At 56.3% G+C, this 20156-nt stretch overlaps 1 protein-coding gene across 3 annotated transcripts in view; it reads left to right on the top strand.

Annotated features, from left to right (window-relative positions):
• LMF1 (lipase maturation factor 1) overlaps positions 1 to 20156 on the top strand; it is a 94638-nt gene that overhangs the window by 16087 nt on the left and 58395 nt on the right. For all 3 annotated transcript variants that reach the window (XM_079121896.1, XM_079121897.1, XM_079121898.1), the window contains one exon: positions 12498 to 12646. In XM_079121896.1, coding sequence (XP_078978022.1) covers positions 12498 to 12646 — 149 coding nt within the window. The remainder of the gene's footprint in view (positions 1 to 12497; positions 12647 to 20156) is intronic.

Here is a 20156-nt window from a genome sequence, read left to right as displayed (position 1 = left end):
CAGCTGAGCCTATACATCCTCCCTGGGAGCACAGCTGAGCCTACACATCCTCCCTGGGAGCACAGCTGAGCCTACACATCCTCCCTGGGAGTGCCGCGCAGCTGGGGTGCAACCTGGGAGCTGTAGGCTGGCTTAGCCCATCGCTGCAGCATGGTGTGGGGCCAGCGTTTGCTGCTGCTCATTGGGGACGTGTGCATTTCCTTTGTGTTCTCTCTGCTTAGTCATGACTGGTGAAAGTGGCTTTGTCAAATCCAGAAAAGGAATGGTAAATCCTTTTCCTTATCCACGTGATCATTACCATTTTGTATGCTTTGGTTCTCTCCCATCATGTCAGTTTCCCATTTCTGTTAGTAATTTGTGGTGGTTCGTGTTTTGTTTTGTTTTGTTTGGTAGCTGGGGTTGAACCCAGGGGCATTTAACCACTGAGCCACATCCCCAGCCTTTTTTATGTTTTATTTTGAGATAGGGCCTTGCTAAGATATCACTGAGTTGCTGAGGCTGGCTTTAACTTATGATCCTCCTGCCTAGTCTCCTGAGCTGCTGGGATTACAGGCGTGCACCACCACACTTGGTTGGGTGTTCGTAGATCAGCAGACTCACAGAGCACCGAGTGCTTCCTCTCTGTGCTTCCTGCTTGCAGTCTTGGATGCACTTGGGTGGGCTCCCTCCAGAACTCCTCCAGCTTGCTCTTGGTTTTGTTTGTGCTGAGTTGTGTAGTTATGGAGCATCAAGCCGCTGTTGTCTCTTCAATCCACAGCATTACCCTGGCACCAGCGCTTGACTGTAGTGGCTGGTGCTGAGGCTGGTTCTGTCCCCACCCCTTCTCTAAGTTCTGCTCCAGTGCCCTGCAGCGCGGGTCTGTCTGACTGGGAGCTCTCTCGCCCTAAGCCTCCTGCGGCTGTTGCCCTAGCTGCCCATCCCGACTCTCCTGCATAGCCTAGGGTGCTGTTGCCCCTTATCCCCTCCCCAAGGTTGTCTTCATTATGGGCCTTCAAGGAACTGGTTTTATTTATCAGGTTCTTTTTTTTTTTTTTAATAATGTTGGAGTTGATGGACCTTTATTTTATTTGTTTATTCGTGGTGCCGAGGTTCAAACCCAGTGCCTCACACACACTATGCACCTGCTCACTAAGCCACAACCCCAGCCCCCAGGTTCTTTTTCTGTGTTGCTTTAAATTTCCTTTAGTGATGCCAGACCTGGAACCAGGGCCTCACAGTGCTGGGCAGGTGTTCTGCCACCAGGCTTGCTCCGTCAGGCCTTTCACAAAAGCGCTTTAGTTCATGAGCTGTTGCTTTTGTAGGCTGCCTCCTGCCTGTCGGGGGGCGTACCACTCTCCAGTACTGTGAGCTGGCAGCCGGTTTCCTTTCTGCCTCTCCTGGTCTCCTGACAGAAGCACCCACATGGCACTGCCTCAGCTGTGCCCCGTTCCTCCCGCCAGCTCAGTGCCAGAGCCTCTCTGGACGAGGTGCTGTCTTGAGCAGTGCCTGGCAGCACTGCATGCTTGGGGTCCATCCGTCACCTCTGCTGGTCAACTTGAGTTCTTTCCACCCTCCAGGCAGTGGCCCGAAGACTGTTCTTAGGATGATGAAAGAACTTAGATGCATGGGTTAGCCAGATTGTATTGTACAGCTTCCAAAAATCTGCAGTACCCTGTTTCACCTCTGTACCCCAAATCCTGCTCGCCTGACAAACCCATTTATCTCTGCTAGCACTTACTCTGTTATTTGCACTGTCTCTCTCTTTAAAATATTTTTTAAATTGTAGATGGACACTGTTTTATTTTTATGTGGTGCTGAGGACTGAACCCAGTGCCTCACACGTGCACTACATAGAGTGTGCATAGGGCCGTTCTTGGTGTACCACATTTGGACGTTGCCTGTGCACTCCCTGTTTTGAGTAGTCAGAGCAATTCTCACACATCCCTAGTGTTGCTCTCACCATCTTGAATAGCTGCATCACAGATACGGTGTCTTATTAACTGAACAGTCATTCCTCACGTTGTTGTGACTGTGCAAGTGTTGTTGACTACTGTTTCAAACAGGTGTTTTCTGCCACTGTTTTTCCTCTTGTTTTGTGGTTCACTTAATCTCCACCTTGGATCACATCTCACCCATTCATCTCACATTTTCCAGTGCCACTGCTCAACCCCTCCCGGCATAGCCCCCACCAGAATCAGATACGTTAAGTGATTCATGCTTTCCTCCTTCCCACGTTGTGGAGCTTTCTGCTCAGTCTCTGGCATCTTCAGGCCTCTGGAGTTGGAGACTGTGGAGCAACTTGCCCCCAGTGCATGTGCCCCCCTCTCTGTGTGCTAGGGACCCTGGTGACGCACAGGGGTGGGTGAGCAGGTTGTGTTGGCAATGCTCAGTGCTGATGGCCACTTGTCCACTGCCCTCTCCCTCCCTCCCTCCTGTGACCTGCTGCGGTACCTAACGTAGGATCGCTTGCAGCTCTTTGCCTTGCCACTTTTACAGAGAGACCCCAAGAAGCGCAGGTGAGCTGAACCTTGTCACTGCTGGCAGTGTGAGCTGTCACTGTCTGAGCAAGGGAAGCCACTGCTCTTTTCACGTTGCCCTGGTCAGCTTCCTGCCAGGTGAATGCTGAGTCCTGGTTGTGGTAGCAGCCAAGAGCCCAGGGAAGGGCTCATGGTTCCTTCAAAGAGTGCCCCGGCTGCCAGCTGACTCCGCACCTCCAGAACTTGGTGCACGTCCCTAGAACTTCCTGGATGCAGGGCCCATTGCTGGAGGCCATCAGACACAGCACCAGTGAGCCTGACCCTTGCCAGTGTGTGACAGGAAGGGGTCCTGTTGACACAGTGTCCACGTGCCAGTTTCTTTCGTAAGCGCTTTGATGTTTGAAGACACAAAGTGAAGGTGGAAGCTACACTCCCTTGCTGCGAGGGCGGCAGCTCTGGTTGTGCGGGTTTCTTAGAGGGGACAGGTGGGTGCAACCCGCCCATGGTTCCCAAGTGTGTTGCGGCCCCTTCTTGAGAGTGGCCTCCTGTCCAGAACACGTGCCTCTTCTGAGCAGGGTTCCCTGCCTTTGCTGCAAGCACGCTGACTGGCTGTTAGATAGACTGCTTGCTGCTGGTTTCTGTCTGATCCCAGCCCTGACCAGACAGGAGCAGGAGCACACCCCTACTGCCGCTGTGCACCTGGAGAAGTGGGTCCAGAGCACCAGAGGAAACTGTCTTGTAGTTCCTTACTCACAGGACTTAGGAGTTCAGAGAGCCCCACTCGCCCCACCCTGCCCTTTGTCATCTGCATCACTGCAGCCAACACAGAGACCCATCTGGTTCCAGAGGAGCTTCAGACTTGTCGGGCTCTCCAGCTTCCCACCAAAGCCCAGGGCCCCATGGCCCACGGAGTGCCCCACATGACTCCATCAGGTACTCCAGGAGCATCTGCATTGCCCAGGCCTAGATCAGCTCCGCCTGGGAGCCTTGGTCCCTGTGCAGAGGGTGCTGGACATACTTGCCACTCCTGGGCCTCCCTTGGATGCAGGTAGAAATCACAAGACTGTTGCACTCACACAGTGAACATCGGCTAAGTAGACATCACACCCTGTGACCCCTTTCTGTCTGCTTCTGGGGAGAAGCTGTAGAGGGGGACAGCAGTGTCACCAGGCTGGGCTGTGAGGAGGCTGACCATGTTGCTGTGCCTATGGGGCATAATCTATGCGTGCATCAGCACTTACAGGACCTGCCCAGGAGTTCAGGAGCTGTGCACCTCCCAGCGTACCACTCTGCAAAGACCAGGCTCTCAGACTCCTGGAGCTCCCTGTCCCAGGCTGAAATTCAGCATCTGCGGAGTTCTTACATATGAAAAGAGAGCCCAAGTATGAAATGTCACAGAGGAACCTGCTTGCAAATCAGTAAACACACACGGGAAACAGGTAGCATGGCTGTGCTAGATTTGGTGGTTTAAACCTGAAACCACGTGGACGTCGAAGTCGTCATCCTCAGCAGAGGCAGTGGAAAGCACAGCCTGCAGAAGCCACTGTGGAGACTGAGCAACTGTTGTGTAGGTGGCCAGAAAGCACGTGAAATAATACAGCGGTCATGAGGGGATATTTCTCAACCAACCACAAGCCACCATCTCCTGGGCCACTGTTAGGAGGGCTATTCTTGGGCATTCTGGAAGTGACTGGCTCAGTGGGAGCTCAGAGTAGGGATTCCCTGGAAGATAAATGGCCAGCGGTCAGGAACCTTGAATACATAGGCCTGTGGGTCTCCAGCCCCACATCAGGTTTCCTGAAGCAGGATTGAGGAGGTGCAGACAGATTCGGGTGAGGACTCCCATCTCCAAGCGATGGTAGGAGAACATGGAAATCTCAGAGCTGAGGGGGGCCAGTAGTGACCTGTGGCTCTGCTTGGGAGCAGAATGTGGTGGAGGCCTCTCAGTTACATGGAGTTAGAGTAGAAGCTTCATTCCTTAGGGAATGAGGTCGTGGTGCACCAGGAGATAGATCTGTGGGAAGAGCTTTGCCTTGGCAAGAGCCAGTCCCAGGCAGTATCCTGAGCTGCAGTCCAGGTCTGCAGAGCAAACCTTGCTTCTGCACGAGGTGGAGCTGGACTGATCACCACTGAGAGTGGCTCAAGCTCCCCCATGCCTGTCTCGGTGGGAAAGGCCTCCTGAGGAAACTGGTGGTTGAGACAGATCTCCCATTTCAGTTCAGAAAGGCCTGCTTTCTGAGCTGTCCTTGGAGTCACCTAATGGGACACCATCTGTAAGAGCTCACAGGGCTTTTTGTTTTTCTGTACCAGACACACCCCCAGCCGTGGGGCTCTCTTAGTGCTTGAGCTGGACAGCAAGCTCACTTCCCGGAGGCCCACAGTTGGTACCTCCACAGTGCTTCCCCTCGGTGGCCCCAAGAACAGTCACCATGTGTCAGTGACACCGGAGAGTGCGTGCAACCTGAAGGATGAGGTCTGAGTGTGCCTTGTGCACGGCTGCAGCCCTGCCCCACGTGTGGCGTCGATCCAAGGCACAGGGCACAACCTCACCTATTCTTGTCTGAAAGAAGGCAGCCTGTCCTTCAAGTGCCTGCAGCGGCAGGCGTTTCCTGAGTGTGGAAGCTGCCCTTCTCCTGTGGGCCACCCGCCTGCCGCCTGCCGCCTGCCGAGGGCCCCAGGGGGGCCGGGGGTGGTGGCAGCTATCCTCAGAACCCCCCGAGACGAGCCTTGCCCTGTGGGGTGGAGGCGCTGGTCCTGTGGGCTCGACTGTGCTGTGCCTGCAGGCTTGCATGTGCTCATGAGTCACCGAGGTTCCTGGACCTCAGCCTGTGCCTCTGCCTCACTTGGGTGCTTTTGCCAGCACTCTTCCACCGCGCGGCTCTGCTGGGCCTCTGGCTCCAGGCCTGGCAGGCTTGCTGTCTTCCTGCATCTCCATCCTGGGCTTGAACAACTGGCCCCTTCCTGCTCACTGCCCTTCTGTCTGCGTTACGCTTGCCCAGTAAGATTTTCAGTCCTGTGCTTTGGTTTTCAGCTCTCTGATCTGGTTCTTCTCATAGCTCTTTCTGTGCCATGAGGTGGGGGCAGCACGGTGCGGGCTGAGGCCTGCCGGCAGGGCTGCCTCCAAGGACACCTCCTGAGACGGCCTGGAGCTTGGAGGAGGCGCAGGGTGCCCTGGCCACAGTCTGGCTGCAGTTCCTGCCTCTCCTTGGACAACCCATCACCTGACAGGAAGCATGATCTCGAGTGTCCTCCAAAGGACACATTCTGGAAGCTTCTGCTGGCTCCAGTGTGAGATGCCCACCTTCTGTCCAGTCCCTGCTTGCTGCACTCCATGAGGCATGTGCTCTGGCCTGTTTGGCCTTGGTATCCAGAAGTGTTTGGGAACATTTGCCAACGTGGGATGTAGGTGCATAAGCATTGGCCCAGCTGCGGTTCTGGAAGTGACCCACACACCACTCAGGCACTCCCCAAGACAGCTGGAAACAGGTCCAGACCTGTACTGTCCACCACAGAGATGCTGGCTCTGTGCAGCCACTTACATTTACATTCAGCTGAATTGAGGTTTAGAATTTAAAATCTCCTTCCCTGGTCACCCAGCTGCATTTTGAATGCACAGGGGTCAGTGGCCAGCGCAGGGTGCCCTGGCCACAGTCTGGCTGCAGTTCCTGCCTCTCCTTGGACGACCCATCACCTGACAGGAAGCATGATCTCCTTGACTGCCTTGGCTCCAGTAAAGAGCACTTCCATTCTCACAGACCTGGCACCACGTGCCAGGCTGAATCTGTTCAGGGTCTGGGGTCCCTCAGGCTGGGTGTGCACGTTCACACCCCTGCGAGGGAGGCGAAGGGCAGAGTGTGCCACAGCCCAGTGCATGCTAGCTGTTTGGAACGTGTTCGTAGGAAGGAGTCTGACCCACGTGTGATTTCTGCTGATGGGAACCATTTGCATTTATCTAGAAGTGAAAGGCCAGCTAGGCCTTACCGTGGATCTTCCTCCCAGGCTGGCTGGCGACACCTGCACTGACGACAGCAGCAGGGAAGCCCAGGCTTGGAAGTGGTCGTCACAGTAGCGAGGCATTAACAAGCACCGTGACAGGCCCAAATACCCCGTTTCTGCTAGGGTCACCATGGGGGCGTGTGGGTTACAAGGTCACTTCCTTTTTCTCTGCAGTGCCCAAGGACATCCTTAAAATACGTATTAACAATTTGTTAGACGCTTCATAATTAGGAGCATGCAGTTCGTTGTAATTGTTTAGAGCATGAAACCTCAATCAGCTCTCAGAAGTATCTGCTTCCTAGAAGATCTGAAGCCTGGCTAAGTCCTCAGTTTCCCCAGTGGCCAGCTCCTCCTCTTAGTAGGTCAGGCTGTGCTGAGTCTCTCCTAGGCCACCCAATAGCAAGGACAGCAAAACCCCACAACGTATTCCCACTTTGTGACCCATGGCCAGGCGGCCAGCAAGGCTGACAGGGAAGTTGCTGGGCAGAGCCTGCCTCGGAGCATCCTGGCCTAGGGCACCGCAGCTGGCTCCGCACGTGAGTAAGAGGGGTGGGCCACAGCAGCGCTCCCTCCCTTGGAAAGTCCTTGGGGTCAGTCCTCCTGGCACCCCCAGGGCAACCTTGGTGTGACGGAGGTGGGACATCTGTTAGGGAGGGGACAGTTCTGTGGCCATCCAGCAGGGAGGAGGTCAGCGTCCTGGGCATGGTCCCTCAGTGGTACACCTGCTCTCATGGGTGCATGGCAGCATCGAGTGGGCACAGTTGCCCAGGGCCACTGTCTACTCTTGGGAGTAGATGGTAAGGGCCCACTCCCAGGTGATAGGCTCCAACTGACCAGGTCAGACCACTGCACACATGCTGTGGGCCGTCCTGGCAGGGCCCCGTGACTGCAGCCGCTTCCAAGTGCAGTCAGTCGAAGCAGCCAAACCCTGGGTGGAATCTTCACAGGAGACACAAGCCCAGGCGCAGGCATGGCTCTGCAGAACAGCATGAGCAACACAAGCACAGACCGAGAGCCAGAGCCCTCGGAGGAAGCAGCAGCCATGAGTCTGTCGCCGGCCACTTCCTCCATACCACCTGCGGCTGCTGGGAGCTGGCCTCCGGCAGAGCCTCCTGCCCTGTGAAAGCTCCTGCTGTGCAGACATGGACCACAGAGGGCACCAGCCCCAAAGTCAGGCACAGAGAAGTGGGGTCTGGCTCCTTCCTGATGCCGCAGCTGGCCACGACTCTCGTGGCTCTGTGCCATCCAGACCAGGCGTCTGTGGCTGAGAGCCCTTCTTTCCACGCTAGCAGTAGTGCAAAGCAAGGTGTTGGTATGCTATTTCATAACTTTCCATCCTAAAATATAACCTACAGAAATTAAGGAAACTTTTAAAAGCTGCTGGCTCCCTCCTGGGCCATCATTAGCAGCCCCTGGGGTGGCAGAGGGCGGGCGGCTCAGAGCTGGAGTGACAGCCAGTCAGAAGGGAGTGCTTTGCCCCTTTCTCCCTGTTTTTAACGGCAAAGCTAATGGATTTCCTGTTCTCACGTGGATGGTGGCTGTCATTTTTGAAGGATCCATCTGTACTATGCTTAATTACCTTAAGTAACTGAAATAGTTTTGACAGAGCTCGTGAGGCCTGATTTTCTTTCTACAGTGGCCATTGCGGGGACTTGGGTCTCTGACTTGTTTTAATGACATTTCTTCTGGGCCGAAGGTGGCTCAGCTTTTGATATGGTGACTGGTCCAGGTGATGCTGTTCGTGCCTCACCTGTGCATGACACCTGCTGGCCCATCCAGCCCCCACCTGGCAGCTCCTCCCCATGGCTGAGCACATCTGCATCCCAGCTGTCCCCGTCCTGTGGCAGGAGTGACACAGGGCCGCACCGTGACTCGGCTGCATCTTGCCGCCGCGGACCCGGAGCAAGCAGTCCAGAGGGCGCCCAAGCACGGGCTTCCGGAGGCTCCGCCTCTCCCCACTCTGCAGCCTCCTCCCAGGCTGCTGGGCCTCCCCTGTCTCTGCCTTCAGCAGCCCCTAGGCCCTGGTCTGGTCTCAGGGTGGCTGCCACCTCCCCCGCTGAGTGCGGTTCCGTGGAGCTCATCATCCTGAAGGTCTGGCCTGGCCTCTTCTCGTGTTGATGCCATGGCCTTGTGTTGATGCTCGTCATGGCCTCTGGCCCAGTGCTCACTTGGCAGGGGTGTGCCCTGGCCCTCGGACAGCACTGCTCCCAGGTCATGTGGATGAGCCTCTCCACCTTTTCCTTCAGAGCCGCTGTCCAGCATGGGTCTTCCCCCCTCCTCCCCTCACCGGGCCCTCCGGGTGTTGGTGCAGGTCACCGTGGCCAGTGCTCTGGCTCCTGGATGCCACAGCCAGAGCAGAGCAGACACCTCTTTTACATTGTTGTGTAGAGGCAGGTGATTCGGAGCTCAGCCAGGGAGCAAGGAGACTAGGGCTCTGGTGGGTGCCGGTGCCCGCTTCAGAGGCTGCCAGCTCTTGTCCTACACCGGCCACTTGGCCTGAAACGCCCCTTGCTGCCCCTGTCCCCAGGGTTCTGTGCAGCCTACTTTGAGTCCTGGATCCAATGCAAAGCTTTTCCTTGTTATTAAAGAGTAGATGTTAAGCAGGGCATAGTGGCAGATATCTGTGATCCCAGTGATTCGGGAGACTGAGGCAAGGGGATTGCAGGTGCTGGGTCAGCCTCTGCAACCTAGCAAGACCCTGTCTCAAAATAAAAAGGACTGGAGATATAACTCAAAGGTAGAGCACCCTGGGTTCTATCCCTAGTACTGCAAAAAAAAAAAAAAAAAAAAAGGAAAAAATTAAATAACTTGGGACCTCATCCTCCATGAGGTGGGTAATGTGAGCCCTCAGAGTTGAAAAGAGACCTTCCTGGGCCAATGCTAAGGGAGTCGCCAAGACATTCCTGGGTCTGCTTGTTTTGTGTGGGCAGCTGCAGAGGAGCTGTTTGATACTAGTGGTGTGTGACGTTAGTGATTGCACTTGGAGGCTTAGTTCAGAGAAGTCGCACGGCAGCCTGCACCTCCCCACCGGGTGGAGGGAAGGAACAGGGAGTGAGCACAGCAGTTCTGGGCCTGGACCTAAGCAGGGACAGGAAGTGTGGATCCTTAACGGTAAGGGCATGTGGTCCAACCTGGTTGCCTTGGGGCTCTCATCTCCTGCAGAGGCGCTGGTTTCTATGCTACACGAGGACCCCTGTGCTGGGTGAGAACTAGCCATAGAATGCTCCCAGCATTTGGCTATTTGGTCCCAGCAGCCACCCTGGGCTGCACACTGGTGGTTTGTATTCTCTTCCACACCGAAGGGGAGAACAGTGACTTCCTGTGCACTCAGCACAGCTGCTGAGATTTGACAAGGTCCAAGCAAAGAAAACAAGCAAACAGGGCTACAATAACCCTCCCCTTCCTGGTGTGTTCATGAAGCCACAGCCACCAGGCAGCTTCTGCATCCCTTGGGAAGAATGGGCCCACCTAGCCAAGACCATTCTGAGCTGGGGCAGGGCGAGGCAGTCTCCTGTTGTAAGGACCCTGGGCTGTGCTCAGCAGGGCTGCTCTGTCCAAACAGTACAGGAGTGTTCTGTCCGAGAGAAGCTGCATGCAGCTCCTTGCTAGTGGAGACAGCTTGTCTTTGTCTCCATGTCTCTTGGCAGGTGTGTGTCTGTTCTGCCATTGCGTATCAATCACTTTGATTGGTGTCACTCACATTATATGTTAAAATTGTGCCCCTCACGTCTGCAGAGTGAGGTGGCAGGCTCTATGGAGCACCCCCAGAAGCTGTGGGTACACAGCAATTGTCACAAAACCAGCTGCACCCCGGCCCAGGGTTGCTGGGAGGTCTCAGCAAGCCCTGGGTCCTGAGGGTGGCTGTGTGGGCTGCAGGCGTGCTCTGCTGCTCCTGGGGCCTGAGGGTTTTTCTCACCTGCCGAGTGGAACTGGGGTTGGCACCTGTGGACCTCAAGGTTCTTCTCAGGACGTGGCATCTCTGCAGCAGCCCACTGCCGTGTTTATCAGGTGCCTCCCACGCACCCCCATCCACGCCTGTGCAGCAGAGGCAGATTCAGTGCATTGTTGGATGTGATCATACAAGGAGCGACCTGGGGTGCTGTGAATCGAGTCCTCAGGCTGAGCCCAGGCCCAGCTGTGGTTTCTGGTGGAGTGCAAAGGTCCAGCCCGGGACTTGCTGGCTCACCCCATTCCCGCTGGGTGTTCAAAGGGCGGATGGGGTGTGGGGGACAGGGCTCACTGCCTGCGGTGGTTTCTCTCACCTGCATCAGCCTTGCTCGTTCTAGAACCTTCCCAGGTGGAGCTGCAGCAAGGAGACCCTGCATAAAGCATGGCAGGCCCAGCAGGCCTTGAGGAATGGAAGGCCATGTGGTGCGGTGCGGCTGGACTCCCTGCACCAGAGCCCAAGCAACCGGGCTCCGCGCACCCGGATGGACTGCTCAGGAAGCAGAACTGGAACCTCCCCTGGGCCTACAGCTGCTGCCCTCCAGCCTTGGGCGCTGGTCTGACGCCGCCCTGGAGGGTCGGCCATGCCTCGGTGACCTGGGGCAGTGCCTGTCAGAGCCAGACAGTGCTGCCCATCCCTGTGCTAGCTGCCCCTTCTGGGGGGGCAGTCGTTGAAACAGCCCAGTGAGAACCTGGGAGCCATGGCCTGCGAGGTTGGCAGGCTCCCAGCTGGTGGCGCGGGTGGCCCTGTCTGGGATAGACTCTTACGGTCCCCCTTGGTCTGTTCAGCCATGTATGTCCGTGGGCATGCCCATGGAGGGCGTGGGGCAGGCTCTTGCTGTCTCGCCTCGAGAGCAGTTTAGGATCCAGGGTTTCGTGAGGACAGCACCGTGCCCCCGCCCCACACCATTTCCTGTCACTTGCGTCTCGTGTCAGCGTGGGACATACTCATGGGGACTGACATCCCTTGATTCACGTCTCCCTGGCTTCCCTGGCCTGGGGCCCCATCCAGGACCCCAGGGGACATGTGGTCCCTCGGGCTCCTCTCAGACTTCCTTGTTTCTGAGGCCGGGGTGGTTCAGGAGCCCATCGGGTCTGGAGGCTGCCCCTCCACCTAGACTGGCCTGTGGTTCTCCCAACTGGACAGGTCTGGGCTTGGGAGGAAGACTCCGGGGTGCCTCTGTGGCGCCCAGCAGGCCACTCTCCCCTTTCCCTCTGTGCCCCGGGCAGGAGGGCCGTGTAGCCCACGGGGGACTCTGTGGGGTTTGTCTCTGGTCCCCCTTGATCTGTTCGGCCACGTATGTCAGTGCATACTCATTACTTCGTTATGGTTTCATACTAATTGGGTTTCGTCGCACCAGCTTTTGATCTTAGAACGATCTTCCCTCCTGGAAGAGCTCAGGAAGGCTTGAGAGAGCGCGTCCCTGCCTCCCGGTTCCCACACGGCCGTCCGGTGCCTCCTGGTCCTCTGCCTCTGCACGCACACTCGCGTGCAGTTGTGGGTCTTGCTGTGAACCCTCAGAGCCACAGCCCTGTCCACAGCACCCTGCAGGGTGGCCCCTCAGTGGGGAGCCCCAGTTGCCATCCATTTGGGGGCCACCTCAACAAGTCCAGGAGCACAGGGACCACCCGGGCTGCTCTCCTGCTCCTGGGGTGCTGATGGGCAGCAGTGTGGACCACCATCCCCAGCTTGGGTCTTGCTGGTTCCCTGCTCCACCTGAGAGCAGACTCCTCCCCTGAAGTGGTTTTGGCAAGCCTCTCTCAGGGAAGGGTACACCCAGCCATGCCCTCCCACTCCTTCCTCTTGAGCAAGAGGCTTCCACAAACCCCTGTGGGCAGCACAGTCCAGTGGTGGGCTCAGACGCCATGCTCCCGAGGCATCCTCACAGATGCAGGGAGAAGGGCCACCAAGGTGCATGCCCACTGGGCCCCAGGCCCTGACCCGCTCTCAGAGCCCCCAGTCTCCTTTCCACGGGGGCACCTGGTGACGGCACATCTCCCGCCTTGGAGGTGTTTGAGGCTCTCTGTTAAACTGGGCATGCGACGTGGTTTGTGTTTGCTCCTGCTGAGTGTACCTTTGTGTCTTGCTTCCCCAACCAGGCTGGGAGTCGCAGCTGCTGGAAACAGGATTCCTGGGAATCTTCCTGTGTCCCTGGTGGACTCTGTCCCGACTTCCGCAGCACACCCCCACGTCCCGGATAGTGCTGTGGGGCTTCCGCTGGCTCATCTTCAGGATCATGCTTGGAGCTGTGAGTAGAACTTTTGTTGGACCTATTTGGGAATGATGTGCACAAGACACGTCATGGCTCCACTGGGTTGTTGGCTCCTGGAGGGCAGGGCACCTCCAGCCAGGCCCCACGCAGGTCACTTTCTGTGGGAAGCAGCAAGGGCCTGGGGCCCATTCTAGAGAAGGTGCAGGAGGAGCCCTGATGGTCTTTCTCTGCCCTCCCACAGTAGTGTCAGGCTCTCCAAGGACAGAAGTAACCTGCCATCGCAGTGAGGAGGTGTTCTGTAGTCCCAGCACCTAGGAGCTGCTGGCTCCACCCCACATGTTTTCTGTCCATCTCCCTGGGACCCAGCTTGGCTGGCCTTGGGAGTCTCTCAGACTCGGGGGTGTGTGCAGACTTCCTACACGCAGTGCGTGTCTGTCGTGTAGCAGGCGTGTGGCCGTCTGGTGTCCTTTGCCTGGCCTGGAGCCGCTGTCTGTGCCCTGCTGTGCCTTGTGCAGCATGCTGGAGTCACCTGAGAGTTCCAGAAACAGAAGTGAGGCAGGTCCCCGCAGCTCCTGACTGTGCCACTTGGGAAAGCCGACATTCACTCACCCTGTCTGCCACACCTCTTTCTGGTTAATGAGATCTTTGTGTTCCTGCTAGAATTATCATAGGAAATCAGCTTTCTATGCTGGAAACGTTGCTGTGCAGGGCTCCTCTGTGTCTGCTTGCTTTAAGTCCTCTAGGGATCAACCCCTAGTAGTTGAGGCACAACACCAAAGACAAGTCCTTGTGCCACCTGCAGCAGGTTGCTCTCCATCAGAGTCTCCTCCATCTAGAATGTTCCACATCTTTCCTTGCTTGGCATGATCTTGACTCTGGCTGATCTGGTGGCCCTCCCTGGGCAGTGCATCATGGGAGGTGACCCTGCCCACCCTGTGGTCATGGGAGGCTGCCGTCCACTCCCTTTGACCAGACATTGGTGCTGGGTAGGAGTGTCCCCGTTTTGTGGGAAGCCCTCTGGGCCATGGGGACATTAACTCGCAGGACCTCCTCGCATCTCCTTGAGGCTGCCTGTGGTGACCAGCCCCTGCCCTGACCAGTTTCGTGGAACAGCTGCTCTGTGAGGAAGAAGTGGGCCAGTTCTCAGGTGGGACAGGCTCCCGGGGCACAACCGACCTCTCCTTTGTGACCTCAGCTGTGGTCGCTAGTGGTGGGGCTCACTGCGTGTCTGCAGCTCAGCCTGTCAGAGACCTGTGGAGGGGCTTCCTGTGCCTGCTCAGCAAGGAGACCGTTCTGATCAGCTTTTCCATCACTGTGACTGAAGACCCGACAAGAACAAATAGAGGGGGGAAAGTGTATTTGGCTCATGGTTCCAGAGGTCTCAGTCCATAGGTGGCCAACTCCATAGCTCTGGGTCTGAGATGAGGCAGAGCTTCATGGCAGAAGACTGTGGTGGAGAAAAGCAGCTCAGTATGTGGTAGTCAGGAAGCAGAGAGAGAGCTCCACTCACAGGGACAGAATGTGGACCCCAAGTGTGCCCCCAGTGACCCACCTCCTGCAGCCACACCCGCCTGCCTACGCCCGCCACCCACTCACCCTCCAAGCGGGTCGATGCGCTGCTGGACTGAGGCGCCCGTGACCCGGTCACCTCGCCTCTGAGCCTTGCGCCGCCTCACGTCTACCACTGCAGGTGTGCAGGTGAACGTCCCCAGGCTGGCCACTGTGCCCTTTCCTTCCTGCCTGGACACCAGTGCTCCTGCCCAGGTGTCACTGCAGGGCCAGCAGCAAGCAGGTGATGGACGTGCTGACCTCGTGCCTCTTGTGGTGGTCACCGGGGGCACCCGAGAGCCTGCCTCTGGGCAGTGGGGTCCCCGGTGGCCCCCAGATCCTGCTGTTCTCATCCGTGGGTGTGGAAACAACCCCATTCCCAGGAGCCTGCGCACTTCGCTGCCTGAAGCGTGTCGTCCAGGTGCTGACCCTCTGCAGCTAGCTACCTCTGCAGCTAGCTATCTCTGCGTCTCTGCCCTGTGGATGGGGATTCCAGGAGGGCCCGGAGGCAGTGGGGCGTGGCCTACCACATGCACTCACAAAGCGGCCAGCAGCCCCCAGCTGCCCACACTGGGCTATGAGCTCCCCAGGCTCTGTGTCCTGTCCTGGTCAGGGTGTGTGGGACCACGGCAGCCAGGAGAGAGGGCAGGCAGGTGTGGGGGCCCATGCAGGAGGTGCGGGAGGTGGGGTGTGCACGTCAGGTGGCTCAGCCGTGGCCCTGCCTCCAGCCCGACCAGGCTGCTGCTCTCTCCCCGCCCGTGCTCCATTTGAGGAGGAGGGTGGGTGCTTCCTGATGCTCCTGGCCACCTCTGGAGACCATGCTATTGTCCAGTGGCTCTGGGTGCAGTTCCCTGCTCCTCTAAGCACAGATCTGAGGAACCTGTTCCATCTCTATTTGGTGGCGCTTCTTGGTGAGGTGCTGCACAGCCAGAGCCTGGGGTGGAGGAGCCCGGCCTGTGGGGACTCTGGGGCTGTTTGTGCGTGGCTCTGGTGCAAGAGTTGAACAACCCCTGGGATGCCTGACAGCCGTGCGAGTCATTAGCACATTCTCAGGCGCCATTTAAGGCATTTTGATTGACTGTTAGTGCCAGCTGGATAGAAATTGCCAGGTGCACTAAAAGGTATAATTACTGATACGTCTTCGGTTGGATATTATTAATCTTCAGTGGGAAGCAGAGCGCGTTGGCTTGATAAGCAGTGACAGCAGCCGCAAGTCCCTGCGTGTGAGGCAGGCAGGCGTGGCAAGCGGCCCTCCCGTGCTCTGCTGCCAGGGCCACGGGGACGTTGGGAGTCTTCCTCAAAGCCAGTGCCAGGGGCTTGCGGTCAGGCATTCTATGTGCCCTGGAAGCCGGCCGGTCCCTGAAGCTGAGTCCTGGAGGGAGCCCCAGGGCCATGAGGCGGGTGCCAAGCAAGAAGAACTCAGAAGGGTATTGTCCTAGCACCAAGTGCCCAGTCTTCTGAACCTGGGGATCTCCGCGCTGCGCCCAACAGCAACACAGGCCACCCCCTCCCTGTGATGCGGTGTGGCTCTGGGGTGGGACCCCAGGGCGGAGGGCCATGTGGGGAGCTGGCAAGACCACATGAGGCTTTGTCACAGCTGCCTGACGGGCCCCAGGCCTGGCGATGACGAGCGCCGTCGCTCACTGTCAGTCATGCCTGTATGTTCTGGTCCTTTGCCCACTCTCTCTTCTTCTTTCTTAGCTGGCTTGTTTGTGTTTGGTGTGGACTTGCAGGTCCACTCTGCATTCTAGTCATCAGCCCTTACCCTAGGGGGGCGTGCAAATGCCTCTCACCACTGAGGCTCCTGTGCCAGGGACGCAGGGCTGCTAGGCCCAGGGGTCCGCCACCCTCCACGGCTCCTATGCCAGGGACGCAGGGCTGCTAGGCCCAGGGGTCCGCCACCCTCCACAGCTCCTGTGCCAGGGACGCAGGGCTGCTAGGCCCAGGGGTCCGCCACCCTCCATGGCTCCTGTGCCAGGGATGCAGGGCTGCTAGGCCCAGGGGTCCGCCACCGTCCACGGCTCCTGTGCCAGGGCCCACAGGGCTGCTAGGCCCAGGGGTCCGCCACCCTCCACGGCTCCTGTGCCAGGGCCCGCAGGGCTGTTGGGCTCATGCAGTCCCTCTGTCTAGCTTTGTTTTCGTTGCCTGTGCTTTTGATGCCAGACTCAGGACTCATCACATAGACCAGTATCAACGTGTCTTGGGCCATCTCTTCTGTGAGTCTTCTGGCTTCAGCTTTTAGTCTTTAGTCCCTTGGAGCTGATTTCTGGTACAGTGTAAGGGTCCCACTTAATTCTTTCACTTGTTCCCACCTGGGTTTCCCAACACCCTGTGGAAGAGACTGTCCTGCTGTGTGTTCCTGGCACCCTTGTTGAGTACCAGTTAACAACAAGTGTGGTTTATTTCTGGGCTCTCCCCTGTTAGTCCTCAAGTCTGTTTTTATGCCACCATCCTGTTCTGATTGATGTGCCTTTCTAGTGGAGTCTGAAAGCAGGAAGTATGAGACATTTGGCTTCTTTTGTTCTGTCTTAAGAATGCTTTGTCCCTTTAAAAAAAAAAAAAATGCTTCATCCTAGCAGTTCAGGAGGCTGAGGCAGGAGGATAGAGAGTTCAAAGCCAACCTCAGCAACAGCAAGGTGCTAAGCAACTCAGTGAGACCCTGTCTCTAAATAAGATACAAAATAGGGCTGGGGATGTGGCTCCGGGTCAAGCGCCCCTGAGTTCAATTCCTGGTTCTAAAAAAATTAAAAAATGAAAAATAAGAATGCTTTATCTATAGCTCTCCAAGGTTTGTTTATATATGTCTCCATGCAAATTTTAGCGTTGTTTTTCTATTCTGTGGGAAGTACCAATGGGATTTCAGTAGAAATTGCAGTGCACCTGTAGATGACTTTGAATAGTACTGTCGAGAGGTAAAAAGTGCTGGTGAGGATGTGGGGACAGGGACCCTGGCACTGTTGGGAATGTCAGTTAGCACAGCCGTCGTGGGAAACAGGGCGGAGGCTCCTTGGAGTCCGGATAGACCCACGTGGTGCAGTGTCCACGTCAGGCACATCTGGAGGAGATGGTCAGCATGTTGCAGAGCTCTGTCTCCTGTTTCTTCACCATTGTGCACAAGAACTGGATGGGAAGAACCTCAGCGTCTATGCACAGCTGGATAGATGAGGGAACCGTGGTGGGTGTCCAGGAGAGGAAGCACGTTGTGCCCTGCTGCAGCCTGGTGAGCCTAGGTGAGGCAAGCCGGCTCAGAGGGAGTATTGTGAGATTGTGCTGCACTCGGGCAGAGCAGAGGGAGGTGGTTGCCAGGAGTGGGAGGAGGGAGCAGGAGATGATGGCCACAGGACACATTCCCATCAGAATGTGCCCAGCAGCATGGCACTCTAGGTGGTGACCCCCATGTGGACGTGGAAGCACCAGGAAGGTGGTCCCCCGAGCTCTCACTGCACACGCTCAGCTGCAGGGCTCTCTGAGGAGTGGGTGTGCTCACCAGCTTGATGGTGGCAGTTAGTCCAGCATCTGTGGTGTCAGTTCCGCACGTTCTTAGCCCTCTGTGCACAGCTCCGCCAGTGGTTCCTCAGTGAAGATGGGAAAACAAAGCTGAAGAACAGAAATAAACAATACATTTAAATAGTCTGGTAGTTGAACTAGTAATATTGGATTAATTGTGACAGGAACTCTATCCTGTTCTTACAATTTACTGCAAATCTCAGGTTTCTAAACATGAATCATTAGGGCTGGGTGTGGTGGTGCACTGTAATCCCAGTGACTTGGGAGGGTTGTGAGTTCAAGGCCAGCCTCAGAAGTTTAACGAGGCCCTAAGCAACCTGGCTGGGGATGTAATTCAGTCCGTCCCCAGTACCAAAAAAGTATAAGTGAATAAAAATAAATCATTAAGGAAGACATATGTAACTTTATATGCATAAATTAAGCAACTTGGATGAAATGGTTATCAAAACTGACATAAGAAGAAATAAAAATTCTAAATATTTCTGTAAATTGAGATGATTCAAATTAACAAAATGTGCTTCCCGCTAAGAAAACTCTTAGCCCAGGAGACTTGAGTAATGCGTCCTACAAAGCATCTCAGGAGGAGCACTTCAGCTTCTGACACAAGCATGCATGCTTTAGGGGCCAGCAAAACCAGGGCCATGTTCTTCAAAAGCAGACAAGCACTCTCCAGGAGTCTGGTGGACCCAGCAGGATATGAAAAGGTAAGGCTCAATGGCCAGTGGGTTTCTCCCAGAATGCACAGTTGGCTCAGTAGTCAAGGTTGATGCCTTTCACCCCATTCACAGATTAAAGAAGCAAGAGATAAGTAACTCAGTAGATGTGGAGAAGGCATTAGACACAATTAAACATCCACGGTTAACAAAAACAAGTTCTGGGCAAGCAAACAGAAGGCAGCTTCCTCAACCTGATGAAGATGACTGTGTGGACAGCCTGTAGCTCATGCTATGCTTCGTAGTGAGGCTGGGAGCCAGGCTGGGCATCTGCTCCTGACAGCTGCCAGCAGGCACTGGAGATCCTAGCTTGCACAATAAAGCAGGAAAAAGAAGTAAAACTCCTGAGACTGGAATAGAAGAAGTAAAACGGCCTTTATTCCCAGAGGGGATGGTGTGCAAGGTCATAAGAGCAGTGTGAGGATTTATCCACAGCACAGGATCCCAGGCCAGTGCAGGAGCCACTGTGTCATGTGTGCTAGAGAAGCTGGCAGAAAACCGAATTTTTAAATGTAGCATTTACAATGTTTAACGAAGGAAGTGCTGCTGTGTCCCAAACACCACCTGAGGTTGCTGAGAGGAATTAAAGGTGACTTAAGTAGTAGGGAGATATACCCCATTCATGGTCCTGAGTTCTAGATCGTTCCCAAGTCGAGCTGCAGATTTCATAAATAAGTGTGGAAATGCCAGGACTCTACGTAGCCAAACGGCGGGTAAGAGTGAAGCGTAGGAGGCACGCTGCTTGGTTCCGAAAGCAACTATCCGGCTGCAGTGACAGGCTGAGGCACCACCACCGGCCAAGTCACGCTGAGGGAGCCAGACTCAAGGGCTTGTGCCCACCAGCCCCTCCGTGAGGGCTTGGCATGCGCAGAGCCCAGTGGCCGGGAAGCAGCTGCTGGGGAGGGGCACGCAGGGTGCTTCCTGGGCACTGGGAGCATAGGGCCAGGGGTGCGGGCCACACGGGAGAGTGCATTTACTAATCTGTGGCTGCAGGCTGCAGGCACATTACCCTGACCTAAAGAGGCCGGACCTCAGCTGGGGAGCCCAGGGAGGATGAACTGGAGAGCCGTAATTCACCAAGCCAGCTTACCAAGAACCATGTGTCTCGGGTCTTGGGAAGTCAGGGTGCTCAGACACATCCGCCAGCCCAGACAGACACCGCAGGGTGCTTCCCGTCTGCAGCAGCAGCAGCCTGGGGCATCTGCTTCCTCTTCTGTGTCGGGTGTCAGTTACATCCAGGTGGCCTTCAGGGATGGTTCCTCCATGACGGGCCAGGCAGGGACCTGGTGTGTTGGGAAGAACACAGGTGTGTTTCTGGGTGTGCTGCAGAGGCTGCTGTGGCACCTGGTACTCAGGCCTGGCTCCTCCTCGCCCATCCTCTGCTCTGCTCACAGCTGCTCACCCTTAGTGTTCAGCCAAGGGAGCTGCATGAACATGGAGCAGTGGGCAGTGGCCCCCAACTCCACCCGACACCTGCCCCATACAGGACAGAGCAGGCCTCCGCCTCCAGGGACAGAAGCAGGACCCTGCAGAGGGCCTCAGCAGGGAGCCCAGTGCTGCCCCTGCTGTGATCCTCTTCCCCCAACTCCAGGCAGCCTATTGACTCCTGGTCTTCAGGTCATGCACATGCTTCCCAGCATCACAGGGCTGGCCAGGGCAATAAGGAGCCTGAGGTGTTGCAGGGGCAGAAGTGGAGCAGTTTCTGCCCACCTCGCTGTTTTGGGGGATGGGCCTGCCTGTGTTCCTGGTGGGCAGCCCTGGGCACACGATGTGCAGGT

This window comes from Sciurus vulgaris (assembly GCF_902686455.1).
Source record: "Sciurus vulgaris genome assembly, chromosome: 18".
NCBI classification, from domain to species: Eukaryota; Metazoa; Chordata; class Mammalia; order Rodentia; family Sciuridae; genus Sciurus; species Sciurus vulgaris.
Note: the sequence above shows the minus strand (reverse complement) of the source record. Positions and strands in the feature narration are given on the sequence as shown.